This window comes from Gorilla gorilla, chromosome 13 (genome assembly GCF_029281585.2).
Source record: "Gorilla gorilla gorilla isolate KB3781 chromosome 13, NHGRI_mGorGor1-v2.1_pri, whole genome shotgun sequence".
Lineage (NCBI taxonomy): Eukaryota > Metazoa > Chordata > Mammalia > Primates > Hominidae > Gorilla > Gorilla gorilla.
Genome location: NC_073237.2, coordinates 77868229 through 77888434, shown reverse-complemented (window position 1 = coordinate 77888434; position 20206 = coordinate 77868229). Strand labels below are relative to the sequence as shown.

General features: G+C 41.4%; 1 protein-coding gene across 12 annotated transcripts in view; it reads left to right on the top strand.

The window, feature by feature from the left end:
• TLE1 (TLE family member 1, transcriptional corepressor) overlaps positions 1–20206 on the top strand; it is a 104804-nt gene that overhangs the window by 54653 nt on the left and 29945 nt on the right. For 10 of the 12 annotated variants that reach the window (XM_055349822.2, XM_055349825.2, XM_055349819.2 and 7 more), the window contains 4 exons: positions 422–438; positions 13241–13357; positions 17111–17164; positions 17675–17827. In XM_055349822.2, coding sequence (XP_055205797.1) covers positions 422–438; positions 13241–13357; positions 17111–17164; positions 17675–17827 — 341 coding nt within the window. The remainder of the gene's footprint in view (positions 1–421; positions 439–13240; positions 13358–17110; positions 17165–17674; positions 17828–20206) is intronic. The other 2 variants (XM_063696488.1, XM_055349823.2) reach the window with 1 other exon arrangement.

Genomic DNA, 20206 nt, shown 5'->3' with positions numbered 1-20206 from the left:
GAAAGTAATGTTGTTAAATGGGGCGAAATAAGAAGTTAAATTTGAAAGTGAATGTGTTCAAATGAAAGGTTTGATAATTGCATCTGTTACTACTTAGTTTCATAGGCTTTAATTCTAGTATGCATTAAATATTGGGCAAAATTGCACTTGACTAATTTTTTGAAGAAAAGTAATTTATTCTGTCAAGAAATAAAAAAATAGGCTTTGTGTATGGTTAAACTGTAAATCTTATGTTTACAAAATACTGTAATTTTCAGGAAATCACTGTATTAGGAATGTGCAATGACTTATATAAATAAAAGCCATTTTTAAAACTGTTTGGGGCTTGTGTTCTAATTATTCCCCCCTTTTTTTTATTTCTGTTCTTGCCTCTGTGTCTGAACGGGCATGTCTGTGCGTTTCTTGGTAACCTCGGGAGCAGACAGAGAGCCGGGCACAGTAAGTACTCAAACGCCTGCTGCACATGCACACACACACACACACAAACATATGGTCCCCTTCTGACAACACTTCTCCACACAGGCACAGACAGGCATGCACACTCTCCCTGTCTCTCTCAGTGACCTGGCTTTTTTCTTTTACTTTTTTTCCTTTAAAATTTCTTTTTCTTATATGACTGTTTGCTCTGCTCTTGTCTTTTTACAAAACTTGCATCAGACAAGAGGGGCATAAATTGGAGGCAACACTATTTGCTGTGATTACTTACTTGGAAATACACTTTGATCTGTATATTCCCCTGCCTGACTTTAAAAGTGTTAATGGTTGCATTCTAAGTCTGGTTGGCTGTAGTTTAAAAGAATATTCATTTTTATATCTTAAATCAGTTTTAGAGGCAAGAGATCACAATCCCTTTGTGAAGTTGGTTAGTAATGTACCATTTCTACTTAAACCAGTCATCCTCTGCGAATGCATCTTGGTTGCTAGGTTTCCATATCTTGTTTTCTTTGCATAATTGTCCTTGGAATGTGAACTTGATCTTATATCTATTTTAGACATAAGAACTGAGCATACCAGTAAGCTCTTAAAAAGAAGGAAATTCAGTGGACAGGGCTGTGTGCATAGAGTTCATGTTTTCACCAGCCTAAGTCACACTCATTTTTCATGTGTACATTTGATCCGTACATGCATCTGCCAGTTAGCTCTGGAGAGACCTGTACTTAAAGTGCATCTCAAATGTTGTGTAGCAAATAGAGAGAATTCAGCCCCTTTTCAGCTGGGATAACCTATAGGTTTTGCCTCCTTCTTTCTGAACATAGCAGTATTTTGACCGTGTTTAATATGGTAAAAAAAAAAAAAAAGGGGGATACTGAACATTTAAATCTGATAACTTTTTTGGTATAAGTTTTGGGGGGAAGATAAAAGTTCAGGGTTTTTTTTTTTCCCCCTCTTCTGTGTAGAATAGTAGCTACTTTTAAAATTGTCTTTGAGACAGATCTTGGTATATTTCATGTATCTGGATGTGCGTGGAGGAGTGGGGAATGGTTGAAGGAAAGGGTAGCTAGTTCTAAAATTCTTGTCCTATAAATTTCTCTGGAAAATGTTGAGAGGGGATTGGGGGGACAAAAAATTATAGCTGGGAAATAAAATATTCTACACACACAGTACAGATAAGTAAACTGGCTTTAGTTTATGGAGGAAGCCTTATTGTTTTGCCATTCCAGGGTTCCTATAGATAGTCTTTTTTTTTTTGAGATGGAGTCTTCACTCTGTCACCGGGGCTGGAGTGCAGTAGCACTATCTCGGCTCACTGCAACCTCCGCCTCCTGGGTTCAAGCGATTTTTCTGCCTCAGCTGGGATTACAGGCCTGTGCCACCACACCTGGCTAATTTTGTATTTTTAGTGCAGACGGGGTTTCTCCATGTTGGTCAGGCTGGTCTGGAACTCCCGACCTCAGGTGATCCGCCTGCCTCAGCCTCCCAACGTGCTGGGATTGCAGGCCTGAGCCACCATGCCCGGTGAGATAGTCATCTTTTATGTCTGTTCAGTAGAGTGTCAAATTTAAAAACCTAACCCTGGATGAAATCACAGAAGAAATTTGGGGAAAGCCCATGCCCTTTAGGCTATTACGTGTTTTAAATCTATTGAACTTATTCTAGCTTTGGGACTTCAATTTAACATGTTTTCTTCAGTACTCCTGTTTCACCTTAAATGGCTATGTTCATTGAGTGCATACCATATATGTAAGGCATTATGGGACACGCATCTGCAATTCGAGGTATGTAAGCATGCAACAAAGCCCTTTCCCAGAGAATCGAGGAGGAGTGAGTGACACAATTACTAAAAGAAGCAAGACTGGAGAAAGTTTCAGCAAAAGTTCTATAACTTAGTGGTATCAGAATTGTGGAAGTGATACCACGTGACGTGGTATGTGCCTCTCTGAAATGCCAGAAGTGTGAATAGGCAGAGGTTTGTATGCTTAAGCTAGTAGAGATGTATTTTATACCTCTGTGTCTTTCTGAATTTCCGAATGTGTCGGATAACCTCCTGTTGGTATTTTTGACAGAAAAATATATGCAAGTGCTTAATTCATGGGTTCATTGGAGTGGGTGGAGGGAGGGTTATTGGTTGTCCCCTTCAAGAAGTATGAAGCAGTTCTTGAGTTACAGGCAACTGTGGGTGATTTTTAAGTCTATAAGTTAGGGTTAGCAGTCAACGAACTTTCTAGTTCAAATGTGGATTTATGTGTTTTGGACATGTATCTTTTTTATATCAAATTTTTGACAAGTTCTAATCATTTCAATGAATATTTTCAGAACAAGTATATATGCTGTGTTTCCTGCCTAATTACTGCAGAAAACTGTTGGGCAATGATGATTAAAATGGGAAAACTACACTAATTGTAACCTAAGCATTTAATTCAGTCCAGAGAGAGGAATTAAACTGTTCACTGTCCACATAAGTGGGATTTTGCTACAGTTATATAAAATTAAGTAGCTCTTCAAACTTTGTATAAAAATGAGTATGAAAAGCAGTGGATAATGAGATGATGTGTACTATTAGTGCCTAAAATATTATAGTACTTATCTATTTAATAAAGTGGTTTGAATTAGTCTAATTTTACTTGGCAGATTAAGTCAGCCAATTGCTGTTTGCTGCTGTTTTTTAATCCAGTGAGAGGTTAAGGGTGGTTGCTACAGGCCAGTGATTTTCAAAGCCTTATGGCCTCATGATCTTGATACCCTTGAAATCAAATTATTGAGGACCCTGAAGAACTTTTTGTTTATCTGGGTTATATTTTGATATTTACTAGGTTAATATTTTGATTTTTGATACTTACTGGGTAAGAAAGAAAAAAAATTAAATCACTTAAACAGATGAAGAGCTACTTAATTTAAATTGTGTTAATACAAATAACATTATTAATGAAAAATAACTTTTCCAAAGCAAAAAAAATTATAGTGGGAAGAGTGGCATTGTTATCTATGTCTACAAATGTCTTGAATGCCTTGTAGTTTATTGAGTTTTAAAGAGGATAGCTGGATTCTCATCTTCTGCATTCGCTCTTTTGTGGTATTTAGTTGACGTTTAGGAAGAGAATCTGCCCTCACAGATTTGCGAGGGTCTCCGGGACCCTTAAGGGATCCTTGGACCAAAGTCTGAGAACCTTGGCCATAAATAAGACGAACTCCTTATTGTTTTTTTTTTTTCTTCTTGTTTGTCTTTCTATATTGAACATATTATTTATACCAAGTGCAGAAATCAGAGACTGATGGGATCCACAGGGAATGTGGGTGTGTATGGATTTTTATCTGTGAGCCTAAAACTGGTTGGTAGGTAGTTTGTTTATTTTTAGTGGCAGAAATTAATTTGCTAGTTAAAGATTTTATGGTAGGAAAACAAATGAGCCTTAAATAAGCAATCTGTTTTAATGTGAAGCCTAGGAAATAGAAGTGCAATCAGTGCACTGCATAACAACACTTCCATCAACAGTGGATTGCATATATGATGGTGGTCCCCTAAGTGTATAACACCGTATTTTTACTGTACCTTTTCTATGTTTAGGTGTGTTTAGATACACAAATACTTACATTGTGTTGTAGCTGCCTGTAATATTCAGGACAGTAACATGTACAGGTTTGTAGCCTAGGAGCAGTAGCCTAGGTGTGTAGTAGGCTATACCACCCAGGTTTGTGTAAACACACTGTTCGATATTTGCACAATGATGAAATTGCCTGACATGGCTTTCTTACAAAGTATCCCTGTTTAGTGACACATGGCTGTTCTAAGAGTGAAAGTTTTTGTGGAAACTGCCTTAAAGTTTCTTATTTCTGAAAGGGATGAACAATAAAGCTAGCAACTTTATAGAGGTTTGGCTTTGGTTTAAAAAATTATTTTGGCTGTTTTAAAATTTTGATATCTTTTTTCTTATAAAAGTGCAGCTCTTTAGCAGAGAAATATGAAATGACCTAAGAAAGGCCATTATTTCTTAGTAGCATTCAGTAATAATAAAAAAATAACTTTAGATATTTTAATTAATTTAAGGATAAATTACATTAAGTTTTGGCTGAAGGGAATGCTATTTTTATCTGCTTGAAAGAGATAATTGACAAAAAGTTGTATGGTTTAAAAAAATTTATAATAGGGCATGCTTTTAAATACTTCGAGTCATTTGACAAATATTTGTTGAGCCCTGACTATGTGCCCGAGTACTGTTTGAGGTACTGCGTATACTTGCTATCATTTTGCAGTGATCCATTTTATGTCACAGTTAAACATTTGTTGAATGTAAGGCACTGAAATACCTAGCTAGTGTGATCACTGTTTGGAAAAGGGAGGAGACTCTGGGGGAGACTCCAGAGCAGACAGTGTATAGACCTACGCAGTGGCATTCATGGATGGACTGGGTGGGTCCGTGCTCATTTGCAGAATTCTGGGGAGAGATTATAACTCATCAAATTCTCAGAAAGGGGTTCCTAACTCACAACAGTCTAAGCACCACTCATCTGTCTTTCAGGTCATATGGCACAGCACCATGGTTTTATCAAGGAGGCTGGGTGTATCCAGTCACATAGTTACTTAGTTAACAGATTGAGAGTTAGTAATCTGAGGGACCATGTTGTCACTCTGTAATTGACTTCTAAAATCACCAGCAGTTTGTATTTAGAACTTGCCTAGAGATAATTATGACAAACATCACCTTGTTTTATATAAAGTGGTTTCTTTCTTTTGTTACTCTTCTCTAGCTGTTCTTGACTAGTTAATTTTGTCAGAGGCAGGACCAAATCCTAGTTAGGACCACCCATCCATCACTTTTTCTCAAAATGACAACATTATAGAAGGCAAGGAGGAGTTAAGATGTGAGGCTTGCTTTGGAAAAGAATACTGTTGGTCTTTTCTGGAAAAAAAAAATCACATTCATTCCCGGAGGCCTATGGGAACCATGGCGGCATCAGGGGTGGTAGAATGAACGTGAGTTTTGTACAAAGGCAGACTTTAGTGGAATTCTGGCTACACAGGCAAGGCTTTTTCATCCTTTTGTGCCTTCCTAGTCCCATCTATAAATGGTGGTAGTAGTGGTTGCCTCACAGGGAGGGGGTTAGGAGGCCTCAGGTGGGAGGGTAGCAGACAGCATAGAAGGTGCTTAGGGAATGCCCTCCTCCCACCGCCGTTTGCAGAGTAGCAAGACAGCAGTGAATGCATCATTCATTACACTCAATGCAGTTACTTCTGGGTTTCTCTCCTATTTGTTTTTTAAATTAAAACAATTTTCTTTTAATTTTTGTACAGTCAGAGTCTCAGTATGTTGCCTAGGCTGGTGTCGAATTCCTGGCTTCAAGTGATTCTCCCACCTTGGTCTCCCAAAGTGCTGAGATTACAGGCGTGAGCCACCTCACCCAGCCTTGGTTTTCTCTTCCTTTTTAAAATACACATTACACAAGCGGTTATGGAAATAAGGGTCCACGTGCCAAGGTGGCAGTTACCGATGGTTCTCAGCATGTCAGCACCGTGAAACTGATCTCAGCTGCTTATTAACGTGATCACTTTCCTGATAATCAAATTTCTCAAAAGTAGACACAGCCTAGGAGGTACTGTTTTTGCCTAAATATTTATGAATTAATCATGACCTGACATGTTAAGAGATTGCCTGGAAATAAAGGCTAAAACTGAGATGAGTCACCTAAAATTTCAATTTTTGGGCACAGTGGAAAACACTTAGGTTTTCTTAAGCAGTCTCCTGGGCAGGTTTCCCTTCTGGCCAAGTTTAAAACTCAGCTTAAAAAAATGGTTCTTCTTTGAGAAAGTTGGCATCACTGCTGTGAATAGGGTGAACCCTTGAAAGGAAAGCCCCAGTGGTTTCTAGATTGTCAGGAGCCTGTACCAGGTAGAGGTGTCTGTTTACTGTGGATGCAATAAGTCAGGTGGATATCGGGGCCTTGGTGGGACTGGATTAACGTTCAGGTTTTATCTCACTGTGATTACAGTGAAAATAGGGCATCTTTACTCTAAAAAAAAAAAACCAAAACAAAAAGTGAGAGAACAATTTTTCCCTCCAAAACCTCTTTTTGACTTGAGTTTGTGCTCTGTAATTAGAAAACCTACAATTGTGAGCAGGTTTTTTTCTTTTGTCCCTATAATCTTTTTATCATTTCCTCACTGGGACATAGGTGGACAACAAACTCTGTGTCCTCATCTTTGAGATAAGGAGGTATAAATGTAAGTGCTGTCAGATACACAGATGACTTAGTCAAGTCCTGACCTAATGGCTTTTTAGTTTCAGGGCCATTTCTTGCATTAGCAAGTATTTCAACAGGGGCTGGAGAGCAAAGAGGCACAGAAACAGCTGAGCAGCTCTTAGAAACCATGCTTTCAAAAAAGCTTTGACATAGAGATTTTGTTTTTGCTGTGATTAGGTCCTCAGTTGGGGAATGGCAGTGTCATGAGGTTATTTAAAAATTAATTTTAAATAATTGTATTTATTGTCCGCTCCAGAGTTTGTTTTGCTTTGCCTGGAGGAGGGTAGAAGGGCCAGCTACAAATGAGAGGGTGGTGACGAAGGCATCGTGGTTTTAGCACCCTGTCCAGCCTCAACATTAACCGGCCCTGTGTGTCACCTGCACGGCTATCTTTCCATGAGTCCTCCTAACTGAGTCACCCACCTGGATTCTGCAGTGATGAGTTGCAAAATCGAGTTGCAGGAATGCACTGGTTCTTTCCCATAGTTTGCATTTAAACTGTGTGAAACATCAATGTGTGCCCTTCAGACTGGCTGCACAGGCAGGGTTCTGAGATATGATATGGTTGCCAGTGGACAGATTTTCAACTTTGTCCATGTTGTTAACAAGCGGGGATCTCATTAGTTTTATGGGTTAAAAATACATTAGTCGAAGTGTTAGGCAGAGTACGTGAATGACCAATTGGACCGTAGCAAAAAGTACAGCGCAGGGTGATGGCTTAATTGACACCAGGTGTAGGTGGAGAAGGCACACAGATGTGATGGGGTGCGTCGTTACCTAATTGTTTTAATGTTCACCGAGAAGTTAATTGTCAGTGTGGAGTGTGCTAGTAAATTAGGTTCCTACTGCCTTAGTGTAACTGAGGATAAATGAGGTGTCACGAGTTTCCAATCTGTACCTCTGACACAAACACTTTTCCTGCGGGGAGGAGAAAGTTCCCAAGGGGAATCAGCATGGCAGCTAAAGAAATCCATTTGAATAATGTGCTTTATTTTTGCATTAGGGAAACCTGTCTTGCTTTTGCTGTATGCATGAATGGGTTTTCCTTTCCATTTTGCTGCTGGTGGTTTCAGGGTTCGAACTTGTTGGCAGCGAAGTTGCTTGGAGGTCTTAGGATTCATGAAGGCCTCTGTAACTAGTGTTTGATAGCATTGACAGGGCAGCATTTTATTAAAGTTGCTTTTTTTTTTTTTTTTTTAGTAGTTTCTGAGGTTACTTTCCGGAACATGTTAGTAGATGTGAACAACCATTACTGTTAAATTGCTAAAGAAAAGTCAAATTCTTGGAACAAGACTATAAAGACTGGTTGTTATCCTTATTGAAGTGGCTGGGTCTTTGCTACCTTGGTCTTGAATAGGTGTTTGGAGCATGAAATAGACACATCATTTGTGTTGAATGGTCAGGATAAAGTAATACAGAGTCCCAATCTTAACATTTTTTTTTGACGCCACTGGGTGCTCTCTGAGGTTCAGTCAACCCACCTACTTACATTGTAAGTTCTTGCATGAAGGTATGGTTTCATAATTGTGGTGGAATGTTTAGTTTTGTTTTATTTTAAAAGAATATATTGGCCTCTCGCATCCAGGATATTCAAACACTTCGCCAATTATCTGGTTACCTTCAGGCCATTGAGCTACCACAGGGAAAGATCCTGCTGTGTGTTTAATAAAACATGGTTCCCAGAGTTAGGAAATTGTGCTCAGAATTTGTCTCAGAATGCACACAGGCTGTAATATCAGAAGATCTGCCATTCCTCTTTTCTTCTGACCAGCTCTTTTGCTGTCATAGCCATTCTGTTCTGTCATCCTATTAGTGCAAGTTAGATGTAACCCTTAGGAAGCATATATTAATAAGTAGCAATTTGCTTGTTGCCAGTGAAGATGCCCTCTTGAGATCTGGTGTTCTCACAGAATTCCAGATTTTCGTGAGAGAGAGAGTCCAGTCCCTTCTTATGGAGTATATGGTTTCTGTGTTCTTGCACCTCTCTAATCATCTCAAGTACTTTCTATATAAAAGTTATGCCAGTTCTGCCCATTTTTGGACCCTCTTTATGTTTCTGATACTGAGCATTCTAGGAGGATCTTTTCTTTTAGACTTCTCAGATACGCTTCTCCCTTTATGTACAGGGTACTTGACCCTGTACCCACAAGTGTATGCCATACGTAGGTGTAGAAAATTATTTGGTTTTAGAATTTCAGTTTGTTTTGAACAATGTGTTTTCAGCTGATTTGCCCAGGTTTGTAATGTCCTCCGTGGGCTGTATTACTCCTATTTTGAGTTTCTGTAGAAGATGTAAATAAGGTGATTTTGTTTATTTGTTTATTTTTTTAATTTTAAATGAAAACTTACATACAGTCTAGAAACCTCAGTCCTTGGAACACTTGTAATAGAAGTCTTCCCAACATTTAAAGTCTTTTAAAAAATCCTGGCAGATATTTACATTTTACCAGCTGCAAGGTGAAATAAAACATTGGGTTTCTTGGCTGGAATTAGAGTACATCAGTCAGGATAGTAACACTGGTTCTCATGTTGATCAAAAAGCTGATTCTCGATTAAATATTTATTTGGCAAATAAATATTTGAAAAATGAATTCTACTTGATGAATCCTGTTTGGTAGATTAAAATCTTTCAAAATATAGACTCTAGGAAGAGGTGTCTACAGTGGCAAATAGGTCTGTAGGTTGATTACCTCTGGTGATTGGCATGCCATGAAGCCTGTGTGTACCTGGGCTGCTTTGTCACTCTGCTGAGGCCTTTTTCAGTGTTAATTTTGGGTTCTGAGTGGAAAGGCAGGAATTTGGGACTATTCCTAGTTCATTTTAAAGTAGACTTTAAAATGTTCATTTAAAAATTACACGTTTCTATTTTTGGTATGGAAGACATCTAACCTGATTAAAGCAAGGCATTCTGTTGGTTAGGAGGTGGGTCAGAGAAACCATGCGTCAGGTATTATGTCACATTAGAATGTTAAGTGCAGTAGTTGAAAGAGCCAGGGTGGATTTCAAGTAAGTTTTTGGGTACAAGTGTTCCATGTATGTAAACTTGAGTTTAAAAATCACTCTTCTGAGAGGGGAGGCACTTTGGCTGTAATGGGAATCAGCAGGTGGTGGACAGAGCCGCTTGGCCTCAGGCAAATCACCTCTGTCTCTGGACATCCTAGCCCTCCAGATTAAAGGAGCAGGAGGAGGAAGAGGAACGAAATGTCTCAGTGGTTGCTTTGGCCTCTTCTCAGGTTTGATTCCAGTTATTTTCTGTGTTTAGAAAGCATGACCATTTTTATTTTTTTGATTTTTATTTTTCATTTTATTTTTTTGAGGCAGAGTCTCACTCTGTCACCCAGGCTGGAGTGCAGTGGCACGATCTCTGCTCATTGCAACCTCTGCCTCCCAGGTTCAAGCGATTCTTGTGCTGCAGCCTCCTGAGTAGCTGGGATTACAGGTGTCTGCCACCACCCGGCTAATTTTTTTATTTTTTTATTTTTTTTTAATTTTTAGTACAGATGGGGTTTCACCATGTTGGCCAGGCTGGTCTCGAACTCCTTTTCTCAGGCGATCTGCCTGCCTCGGCCTCCCTAAGTGCTGGGATTACAGGCATGAGCCACTGTGCCCGGCCTCATGACCATTTTTAAATAGCTTAATGCAAAGCAACCTCTGTTTCATTCTTTTGCAAATGGTGTCCTCATAAATGTTGCCTCGATTTGTTAGACTTGGACCCAGACAACATAGCATTCGAAATTTTGGAGGATTAAAATGACAATTTAGTCAATACCCAGGTTTAGTCTCTGAATTCTCAAAATATGTATAAAGTAGCTCTTAATGGCCATCAAAATGACTGTATTCTACCCTGGAGCCATAAGCAACACACAGTAGGGGGTGCGCGAGGAGAAATCACAACATGAGGGAAAAACACCTCAAGAAATGCAGTACCCACAAAGTCACTTTTGGGTTTCTGGGAACAAATGAGGGAATCATGAAGGTAAGGGTCCCCCAGGCAGTAGTTTAAAAACCAGAATGTTTGCTGTTGCTACCAGCGAAGCTCATTAGGCTGGAACTGTTTGCTTATATCAAGAACAACAATGAAAGCAGCGTCAGGGCTGGAAGAAGTCAGGGGCAATTATACACAGAAAACTGGGTTCATGGGAGCAAGAGTAAAAGGAAGCGGTCTGTTTTTGGTGGGGTAGACTTTAGGTGGAAAGCCTGCCGGGCGTCCAGCAGCTGCGTGGGCCAGGGATCCCTGGGTCTGAGTGTGGTGTTTCTGGGCCTTCCCAGCCCACACTCTGCTGCCTTGTTTTGAGTCAGTTTTACAGCATCAAAGGTATGATGAGGCATCTTGTTTTGTAACTTGTTGAAGTCTGCTGTTGAATGGGGCCCATTTTCAGATAAGCAGGGGTGCTAATTACTAGCCCTGTCCACCACATTTAGAGGAACTTTCAGAGCTTTTCAAAACCTATTCAGATTATAAGCTTCATTTAAGCCGCTCAAGTGGAAATTACAGTAGTAACTTTGAACACATAGGCGCAGAGGCCTCAAAGCTTGACAGTCTTAAAGGTGCAGCCACGGAAAGGTTATTGTTTCTAACAGAAATTGTATTGTTTCTAACAGAAATTATATTGTTTCTAACAGAAGTGTAGTTTACTTTTACGTTCACAGTACCACTTGACATCATTAAACGACAACAACAAAAAAAACAAGACATTAAGAAGCTGTCTTGGAATGGCCCTGTGGCTTGGATGTGCAGTGCTGATGACAGCAGGAGGGCTTGGAAGGCTGTGGAGAGAGACTTGAACTTAAAACTGGTCAGCACACACAGACTCTGTGCCCCATTTTGCTGGGCACTTGGGCGGATTTAAAGTTGAATAAGATACAGCCCTGCCCTGGATGCTGCTCAGAGTCTGGAGGAGGAGACCTCGGGGCTGAAGTAAACTAGGAGGGGTGTATTTAAACACGTTTCCCATGTGTGAACAAGCAGCTGCTGCCCCGGCCCAGCTTTTCAGAGGGCGTGTTAGCACTTTGCAAGAGTTAGGTCTCCTGCAGCCTTGTCAGCTGGGGGTCTGGGTTGGAGGGGTTAGCTTTTAGCGGACATGTATCTAGGTAATTAGTTCAGGGATCCAGCCGGCTCACCTTTCAGCCCCAAACACTGTGGTAAAGACGTTACTTTGAGCTTCTCTATATTGAATTGCGTTGGTCCCTCCCAGCTGCTTTTATCTAAGCCTCCTGGCATTTGTGTAGCTTGAACAGTCATGAATAAAAGAGCCCAGCTCCTTTAGAGTCAGTCCCTGAGGCGGGCCAAGAGGCTTGGGATTGCCTTCTGGTCCCCAGTTTTGATTTCCTCCTGCATATGGTTGAGCTGGGGACAACCTTCCCATGGTGGGGTCCATGGTTTTCAGGGGAGCTTTGAGGGCTGGCCACCTGGCTGATTACCTCTGGCTGGTTAGGAATGAAACTCAGGGCTTTTAAAAAGGTACCATAAAATATTTGCTCCTGTTGTATACTGTTGCATTAGATGTGGTCTAACTTAAAGGTATCCCCCAGGCCCTTCTATTTTAAATTGTGGCAGAGAAAGGTAACATAATTGTCTGTTGGCCCTGGACACTGTCCTCTTAGTGCTCAAACATCTTTCAGAGATTGGGGTTATCTGGGCTTTGTGAAAGGAGGTTTTTGTACAGCTCATTCAACATTGTTCAGGGCAGTAACACATCACTGAACAAATTGCCCCCTTGCATATGCTAATCCCACACTTAAAAGAACTCATTGTAACATGTTCTGATGCTTTAGCCTGAGGGGAGATGGGAATTGAAGAGATGTCAGATCATGTCATGTGACCCCAAAATATCTAAAATGCCTGTTTTCTTTGGGTCAACAGTTCCTACTCGGCATATGCGAATGAAAGTATCCTGTGTCGTTTGTGGAAAAGATTAGTCCTTGTTCCTGCTTTTGTGTGTGGGAGCTGGCCTTGCTATTGAAGATTCACTGGCTGAAATTCCCCCCTTAGGTCTTAAATTTCAGTGCTATTGGCGAGGAACACCAAGTCTTATTTTCAACAATAAATTAAAAGAATTCAAAAGAGTTCCTTCATTGTTGCTGTGGAAAATGTGATTTGCCTTTTAGGAAACCATGCTGTTAATCCCACCGCTTCCTTTGTGCCTTTTTAGAGTGGTACACATTGACTCTTACAGTTAAAGAATATATCTAATAGAGTAATCTCAAGATTTGCTCATAGGCCATTCGTATTCCTGACCAGGAAGTCGCAGTGGGAAAGAATAAAAACACATCCACATACAACACAGCAAGCTCCTATTTCTCAAACAGTAAATAGAACAGAAGCAAGGAGGCCTGAAGAATCCACCTAGCTTTGGATGGTTCGATTGCAAAGTCAGGGTCTCCCTTTTAAGTGTGTAAACCTGTAGATATGTTTGCCATCAAAGTCTTTAGATGAGATGAATTAAATGGAATGAAAGGCTGTGTAGGTATCACCTTTCAAAAATAGTTCTCACATCGAGGTTGGGTTTTCATGTGTACAAAGAGGCTTGGGAAGAAATCTTTGATGAATTTTTTTGTCTTGCAGAGTAATTCCCTCCTGGTCCCAGACAGTCTAAGAGGCACAGATAAACGCAGAAATGGACCTGAATTTTCCAATGACATCAAGAAAAGGAAGGTGGATGATAAGGACTCCAGCCACTATGTAAGTAATTAAAGGACTTGAAATAATATTTGTTTGCTTACTGCTCACCTGAGTATCCAAGTGTACTCTAAGATCTTAGTGATAATTCCATGTCCTTAAAAATAATACTGTAAAGAGGAGAGGTTCTTACATTGTAGGATAGTATTTCCCTTTGGGGCTGTAAATTATGCTTCTGCCAGGCTCGGTGTTAAGCTTTAGACTTCCTGCCTTTGTTACTCAAAAGGGAATATGAAAATGCAGGGCTGGCTTTGTGGGCTGTGCGGTTGCTCAGGGCCCTGCTCTTGTTAGGAGTCCCCTGGGCCCCCCACCTCCCTTGGTGTAATGCTCTGATCTCACCATCTTTGCGTTCTCAATTTTTGAATAAGGTCTCTGCATTTTTCATTTTGTCTTGGACTCTGTGAATTTAGTAGCCGCTCCTGCTAAAATAGAGTAAAAATTATAGTGTCACAAAAGCTTTGTGGATGCTGTTCTGATAATATAGGCTCATGCTACTTCTCAAGGCAGAGCTCAATGTCTTCCATAGTGAGCATTCTAGTGATCTAAGTTCATGGTCAAAATGGAAGAAACCCCAGAGGCATCTTGTTTAAATTCTGTAGATGAGATCACTGTACTGGTTGATGGAGTGAGGGCTCTTGTCACAGATCCAGCTAAAACCACATTCAAAAGGAAACCAAACCAAGCCAGATGGCCATTGGCTCTGTTCTCAGGGTTATAAACATTGCAGCCGATGTATGACTTGGAGTTGCCTGTGTGTCCCTGAGTGTCTGTTTCAGGTTGGATGCATTCTCAGGAACAGTATGAAAGTAAAGTTGCTGAAATGGGGCTACGTCCCTGATGCCCTTGGAGGAAGAGGTATCTACTGTGCAGGCTATGTGGAGGTCTAAACACTAGACAGAGGATAGTGTCTCCTGCTGGCTGGCCCAAGCCTATAGCTGATGATAGGTAACATCTTTTTGAGTACCACCTGGAGTTAGTGCCAGGTACCTTGTGATTTTTACATGGATTATTTCATTTAACTCTTATAACATCCCAGTGATTTGCTGGAGCCAGCTGTAGTATCTCTGCTCTTCGACACTATGCTAAGATGCCCAAACCCAGCTCCAGTATTGGATTATTTTACCAGAGATCCTCAAATTGGTTCACACTTTGCACTATGCTTTAATAACATACTAAGAAACAAAGCTGTTGGTTCTCCCCACCCTAGCCCAACACTTTTTAGCACATATCATTCTCCCCTTGCCTGTTGCCCAGAGCTGATGTCCCATGCTGTACTTTCATTGTGTACTTTCAGTGTTAATAAGCAAGTTGGAAGGTTTATGACATGCAGAGATTTGCTGATGTAGAATTCTGAATTGCCCTTCATGAGGCTGTTGTGTATAGTAAGTTATTTAGTAATGAGTGCTCTAGAATCCGTAAAGCTTGCCGTGGTAGTTTTGTAACCTGCATGTACTAGGTTTGTCTGGTTGGATAGATGGTTAGGGACCATGTGTGGAGAGTATGTTGGAGAATCTGGAACAGAGGCCTCAGACCTTAGATCACTGATGACAGACATGTACTGTCCTGTGAAGGTTTATATTTGCAGAAGGGTCCAGTACAAAGCTAAGATTTAAATTACAGTAAACTCACTTCAGAGTTCCATTGTAACAAAGGAATAGTTTGCTACTTTTTGCTAGTTCCTTCTGTGTACTAAATTAGCCATTTTCATAATTTTCTTTTTAGAAGAGAAACTCTTTTAGTTTATATTTTTTCACCACCACCACCCTTAATACCTGGAAACATTTGTGCTTTGCTGTGGGCTTTACCAAGAGAAAACAGATTTTTGTTAGTATTAGTTTTGTTCTTTATTGCATGAAAATATTTATTTCAGTAGACTGTTATTTAGGATTACCCAGGCTTCCTCATTGGTTGTAATTTGAAGTTGTTACTAGTGAATTGCATGGTGCCCTTGTAACCATGGCTAAAATATATCTTGTAACACGCTACTGAAGAAAATATATTGGGTCTCTCACGTGTAGTGCTCTGGGTATGATTAGGAAACAAATCATTTAAGACCTGAATTTAGAGTTGAGGGTAAACTTTCTAGACTAAATTTGTGGGCCTACTTCAGAAGGCCAATGTGGATAATATTTGCACTTGTTTGTACTAATATTTTTCAGATATTATTTCTATATTCTTCACTGACAACAGCATCAGTAAAAGAATTGTTTAGATCATAAATTCAGAACCTCTTCCTTTCCAAGAATTCAAACCCATTGAGATGTCCTGCTTTTTCCATATGCCTACATTGTATAATGTATTACTCTGCCCTAAAGGACATGAGACGTTTTGGCTAAGAAGGTAGACTTTTTCAGCCTGCCTCAAACTTGATGTAGGGATGATCGCATCATTGAATTTTTTGTTGTTGTTGTTGTTGTTTTGAGACGGAGTCTTGCTTTTGTCACTCAGGCTGGAGTGCAATGGCACAATCTCGGCTCACTGCAACCTCCGCCTCCCGGGTTCAAGCGATTCTCCTGCCTCAGCCTCCCGAGTAGCTGGGATTAACAGATGCACACCACTAAACCCAGCTAATTTTTGTATTTTTAGTGGAGACGGGGTTTCACCATGTTGTCCAGGCTGGTCTCGAGCTCCTGACCTCGTGATCCACCTGCCTCGGCCTCCCAAAGTGCTGGGATTATAGGCTTGAGCCACCGCGCCCAGCCCACATCATTAAATTGAACAGGCTTTATTTTATTTATTTTTTTGTGACAGAGTCTTGCTATGTCGGCTAGGCCAGAGTGCAGTGGCACGATCTCAGCTCACTGCAACCTGCACCTGCTGGGTTTAAACGATCCTTGTGCCTCAGCTGCCTGAATAGCTGTGACTTCAGGCATGCGCCACCACGCCCGGCTAATTTTTGTATTTTTAGTAGAGACAGGGTTTCACCATGTTGGCCAGGCTGGTCTTGAACTCCTGGCCTCAAGCGATCCACCTGCCCGCCTCGGCCTCCCAAAGTGCTGGGATTACAGGCATGAGCCACTGTGCCCGGCTGAACAGCTTTTCCGAATCTTTTCCAAACCCAGTGCTACCTTGGAGTTTCCTCTGATTAGTAAATATGATAGCTTTATGAAGGGACAATGAGAGCCCTATTGCAGAATGCCATTGCCCTTCAAATATTGCCATCTATTATCTTTCCAAAAATACTTCAAGCTGATTGCTAAAAAGGTTTATTTTTAATTTACTTTTTTGTTACTTAAGAGAAAAAGATTGGGTTTTGTTTGCTTATTCGATCCACCAGCTAGCTTTGCGGGATTCTTTTTTTTTTTTTTTTTTTTTTTTTTTTGCATTAACTAGTAATCCCATGGGAAAATGGTTTCCCTTGAAATCATATGGAAAAACTCTGATATAAGGGTGTGCAGATCTCAAATTAGAGATTTCATCCCTCGAGAAATTCAGCTGTTGCAACCATTTACTGAGCTCTTACAATCTGCCAAGTATTTGCAACTTGCCATCACCTGTAAACAAGTTGTGATTGGATAGTTGGTTTGCTACTGCTACAGAATTCCTGCCTGAAGCTTTGCCTAGCCCCAGGTCAGATGAGAAGAGGGGGAAGATGATAATAATTACTAGGGCTGGCAAACTGATAGAGAGCCTGCAGGCCTGTCCCAGGTAGTTTTTTTAGTCTGTCTGCTACCAAGAACTGTAGAAAGAAATCTAACTGTGCCTCAAACCTATTCTTAGCTTTTAGTAAATGGCGTTAATGTTTCTTTTTTCCAGGACAGTGATGGTGACAAAAGTGATGACAACTTAGTTGTGGATGTGTCTAATGAGGTAACCATTCTTTTCATCAAAGTTTATCTTCAGAATGATTTGAATAATGTTATGAAAAAAAACTAACAGTGAATGAAGGAAGTAGAGCCCCTCGGTGGGGGGACCTCTTGCAACTTCTTACATTAAGAAGTTAATGGTTGCTCATGTATGGAGCAATAATGGTCTAACTGACATAAAGTTTTATTTCCTTTAAAAAAAGATATTTCTCTAGACATTTTGAATGCCTAAGTTGGATGTTTGGCTCCCCTTTCCTTCCAGTGCCCTCTAGGCAAAGTTCTTAAGCCTGAGGCACAAAGAGGGATATGACTGCGGAGTTTTTTTTTATGGCATGTTTGCAGGTATGTTTGCCAACCCCATATTGCTCATTTATAACATGGTGTTGGTCACCTTGTACAACCCCAACCCGAAGGACTTTCAGCTCTGTCCTTAAATTTAGAGAATGAGTGTGGAAAGGGAAAAGTCTGTCTGTTACAAGCTAAATCACGAAAACTTTTGATTATGCTTGTTGAGGACCCTTCTTCTCCGCGAGCAAGCCCTGCCCACTCGCCCCGGGAAAATGGAATCGACAAAAATCGCCTGCTAAAGAAGGATGCTTCTAGCAGTCCAGCTTCCACGGCCTCCTCGGCAAGTTCCACTTCTTTGAAATCCAAAGAAATGAGCTTGGTAGGTAAAGAAAACTGACACTTGCCTGTTTGGCAGTGTATTTTTCATCGTGGACTGGAGGACTCTGAAGTATTGGAAATGTGGGGGTTTTGCTGCTTGAGGGTTGTATTTTTAAGAGTTTAATAGTGAAACTCATCCTTCTGTTTTTTGTCACCATTCAGGGTTTACTTTTTCCCCTCTCAGTCGTCTCTTTTCGGCCATGATTAGAGGGTGTACACGCATCTATGTTCATTGCCTTCTTCTTCTTCTTTTTTTTTTTTTTTTTTTGAGACGGAGTCTCACTCCATCATCCAGGCTAGAGTGCAGTGGTGCAATCTCAGCTCACTGCAGCCTCTGCCTCCTGGGTTCAAGTGATTCTCCTGCCTCTGCCCCCTGAGTAGTTGGGATTACAGGCGCACGCCACCATGCCCAGCTAATTTTTTTTTTTTTTTTTTTTTGTATTTTTAGTAGAGATGGGGTTTTGCCATGTTTGTCAGGCTGGTCTTGAACTCCTGACCTCTTTGATCCGCCCGCCTCAGCCTCCCAAAGTGTTGGGATTACAAGCCCAGCCTCACTGCCGTCTTACTTGGGGGATATGTTCTTGCCGCACAGCTCTCTGAAACTTCCCAGTTGACAAATGGTTCAAACTTCAGAGATTCTTTTTTTTTTCCTGAGACGGAGTCTCACTCTGTTGCCCAGACTGGAGTGCAGTGGCGTGATCTCGGCACACTGCAACCTCCACCTCCCAGGTTCAAACAATTCTCCTGCCTCAGCCTCCCCAGTAGCTGGGATTACAGGCACTCACCACCATGCCTGGTACCACCACACATTAGAGAGGGTGTACATGCATCCATGTTCATTGCCTTCTTCTTCTTCTTTTTTTTTTTTTTTTTTTTGAGATGGAGTCTCACTCTGTCACCCAGGCTGGAGTGCAGTGGTGCAATCTTGGCTTATTACAGGGTTTCATGTTGGCCATGCTGGTCTTGAACTCCTGACCTCAGGCAATCTGCCTGCCTTGGCCTCCCAAAGTGCTGGGATTACAGGTGTGAGCCACCGCACCTGGCTTCAAACTTCCGAGATTCTTAAGTCTTCATTTTCTTAGGCTGGTCATTTACCTGGTAGACTGATCCTTAATATCGGGGCATGTCATAGAGCATGCCCCGATATTATGGAGCTCGTCAGATCAGTGATGCACAAAGGAGGCCCCAGGGGAAGCCAGGAACTGGTGCATCAGAACCCACTCATGTGGTCACTCATTCAATCAAACTTTGTAGACTGCATCATCTTTTAACAACAACATTTCATAACAACCCTGCAGTTAATCCTTACCTGGTCCCGGTAGGCATTATCCCATTTTACCGGTTGGGGGGAATGAATAACTTAACAAGGCTACACAGCCGTGGCTCATGATCCAAGGTCAGAAAGAGCTCTCTTTAGCCTGTGCTCTTTGCCACACTGTAGTGGTTCTTGGACTGTGTTGTAAAGCACATGAAAGGTTGAAAGGCCAGAGAAGGTGCCCTGTAACCCTGTTACTGTCTGGACTCCGAAAGGCCCCTTGCTGGTGTTCAGTCTCTGATCTGCACTGGTGGGTCCACTTTGGTTATGTAGGCAAGTGGGCAGTGACACTTAACTCCAAAGTGTTGTTCTTTTTAGGCATATTGGTAAGGTTAGCCCTGGGGCTTTTGTCTCTGAGATACTGGCCCCACTGTCTCTCACCATTTGTCTCAATCCCAGGGCTACCTAAAAAGGAGACTTGAAAAGGGGTCTTCTGGCCCGGCACGGTGGCTCAGGCCTGTAATCCCAGCACTTTGGGAGGCCAAGGTGGGTGGATCACGAGGTCAGGAGATCGAGACCATCCTGGCTAACACGGTGAAACCCCGTCTCCACTAAAAATACAAAAAAATTAGCTGGGCATGGTGGCGGGCACCTGTAGTCCCAGCTACTCAGGAGGCAGAGGCAGGAGAATGGCGTGAACCCGGGAGGCGGAGCTTGTAGTGAGCCGAGATTGCGCCACTGCACTCCAGCTTGGGTGACAGAGTGAGACTCCATCTCAAAAAAAAAAAAAAAAGAAAAGAAAAGGGGTCTTCCTTGGACTTGGCGGCCAGGACATGTGTTTCTGAGTGCCTGGGAAATATTCTCTGGGTGGTCATCTTTCTAACTTGGCGTAGACCCAAAGTCCACAAGGCTGATGGAAAATACTTTTAAAATAAAATCTGCGGAGGAAGAAGTGTGATCATGTTCTGTGTCTCTAGCTCGAGTTTTAATTCTGGCAGGAAGAGGAAAGGTCAACATTTCTCGCTCACAAGTTAATGCTGTCAACATTGTGTGGATTTATGAAAATTGGCTGAGGGAGTAGCTAGAAGGTGCCCAGTGTCCCAGCTGCTGTTGTGATAAATTGTG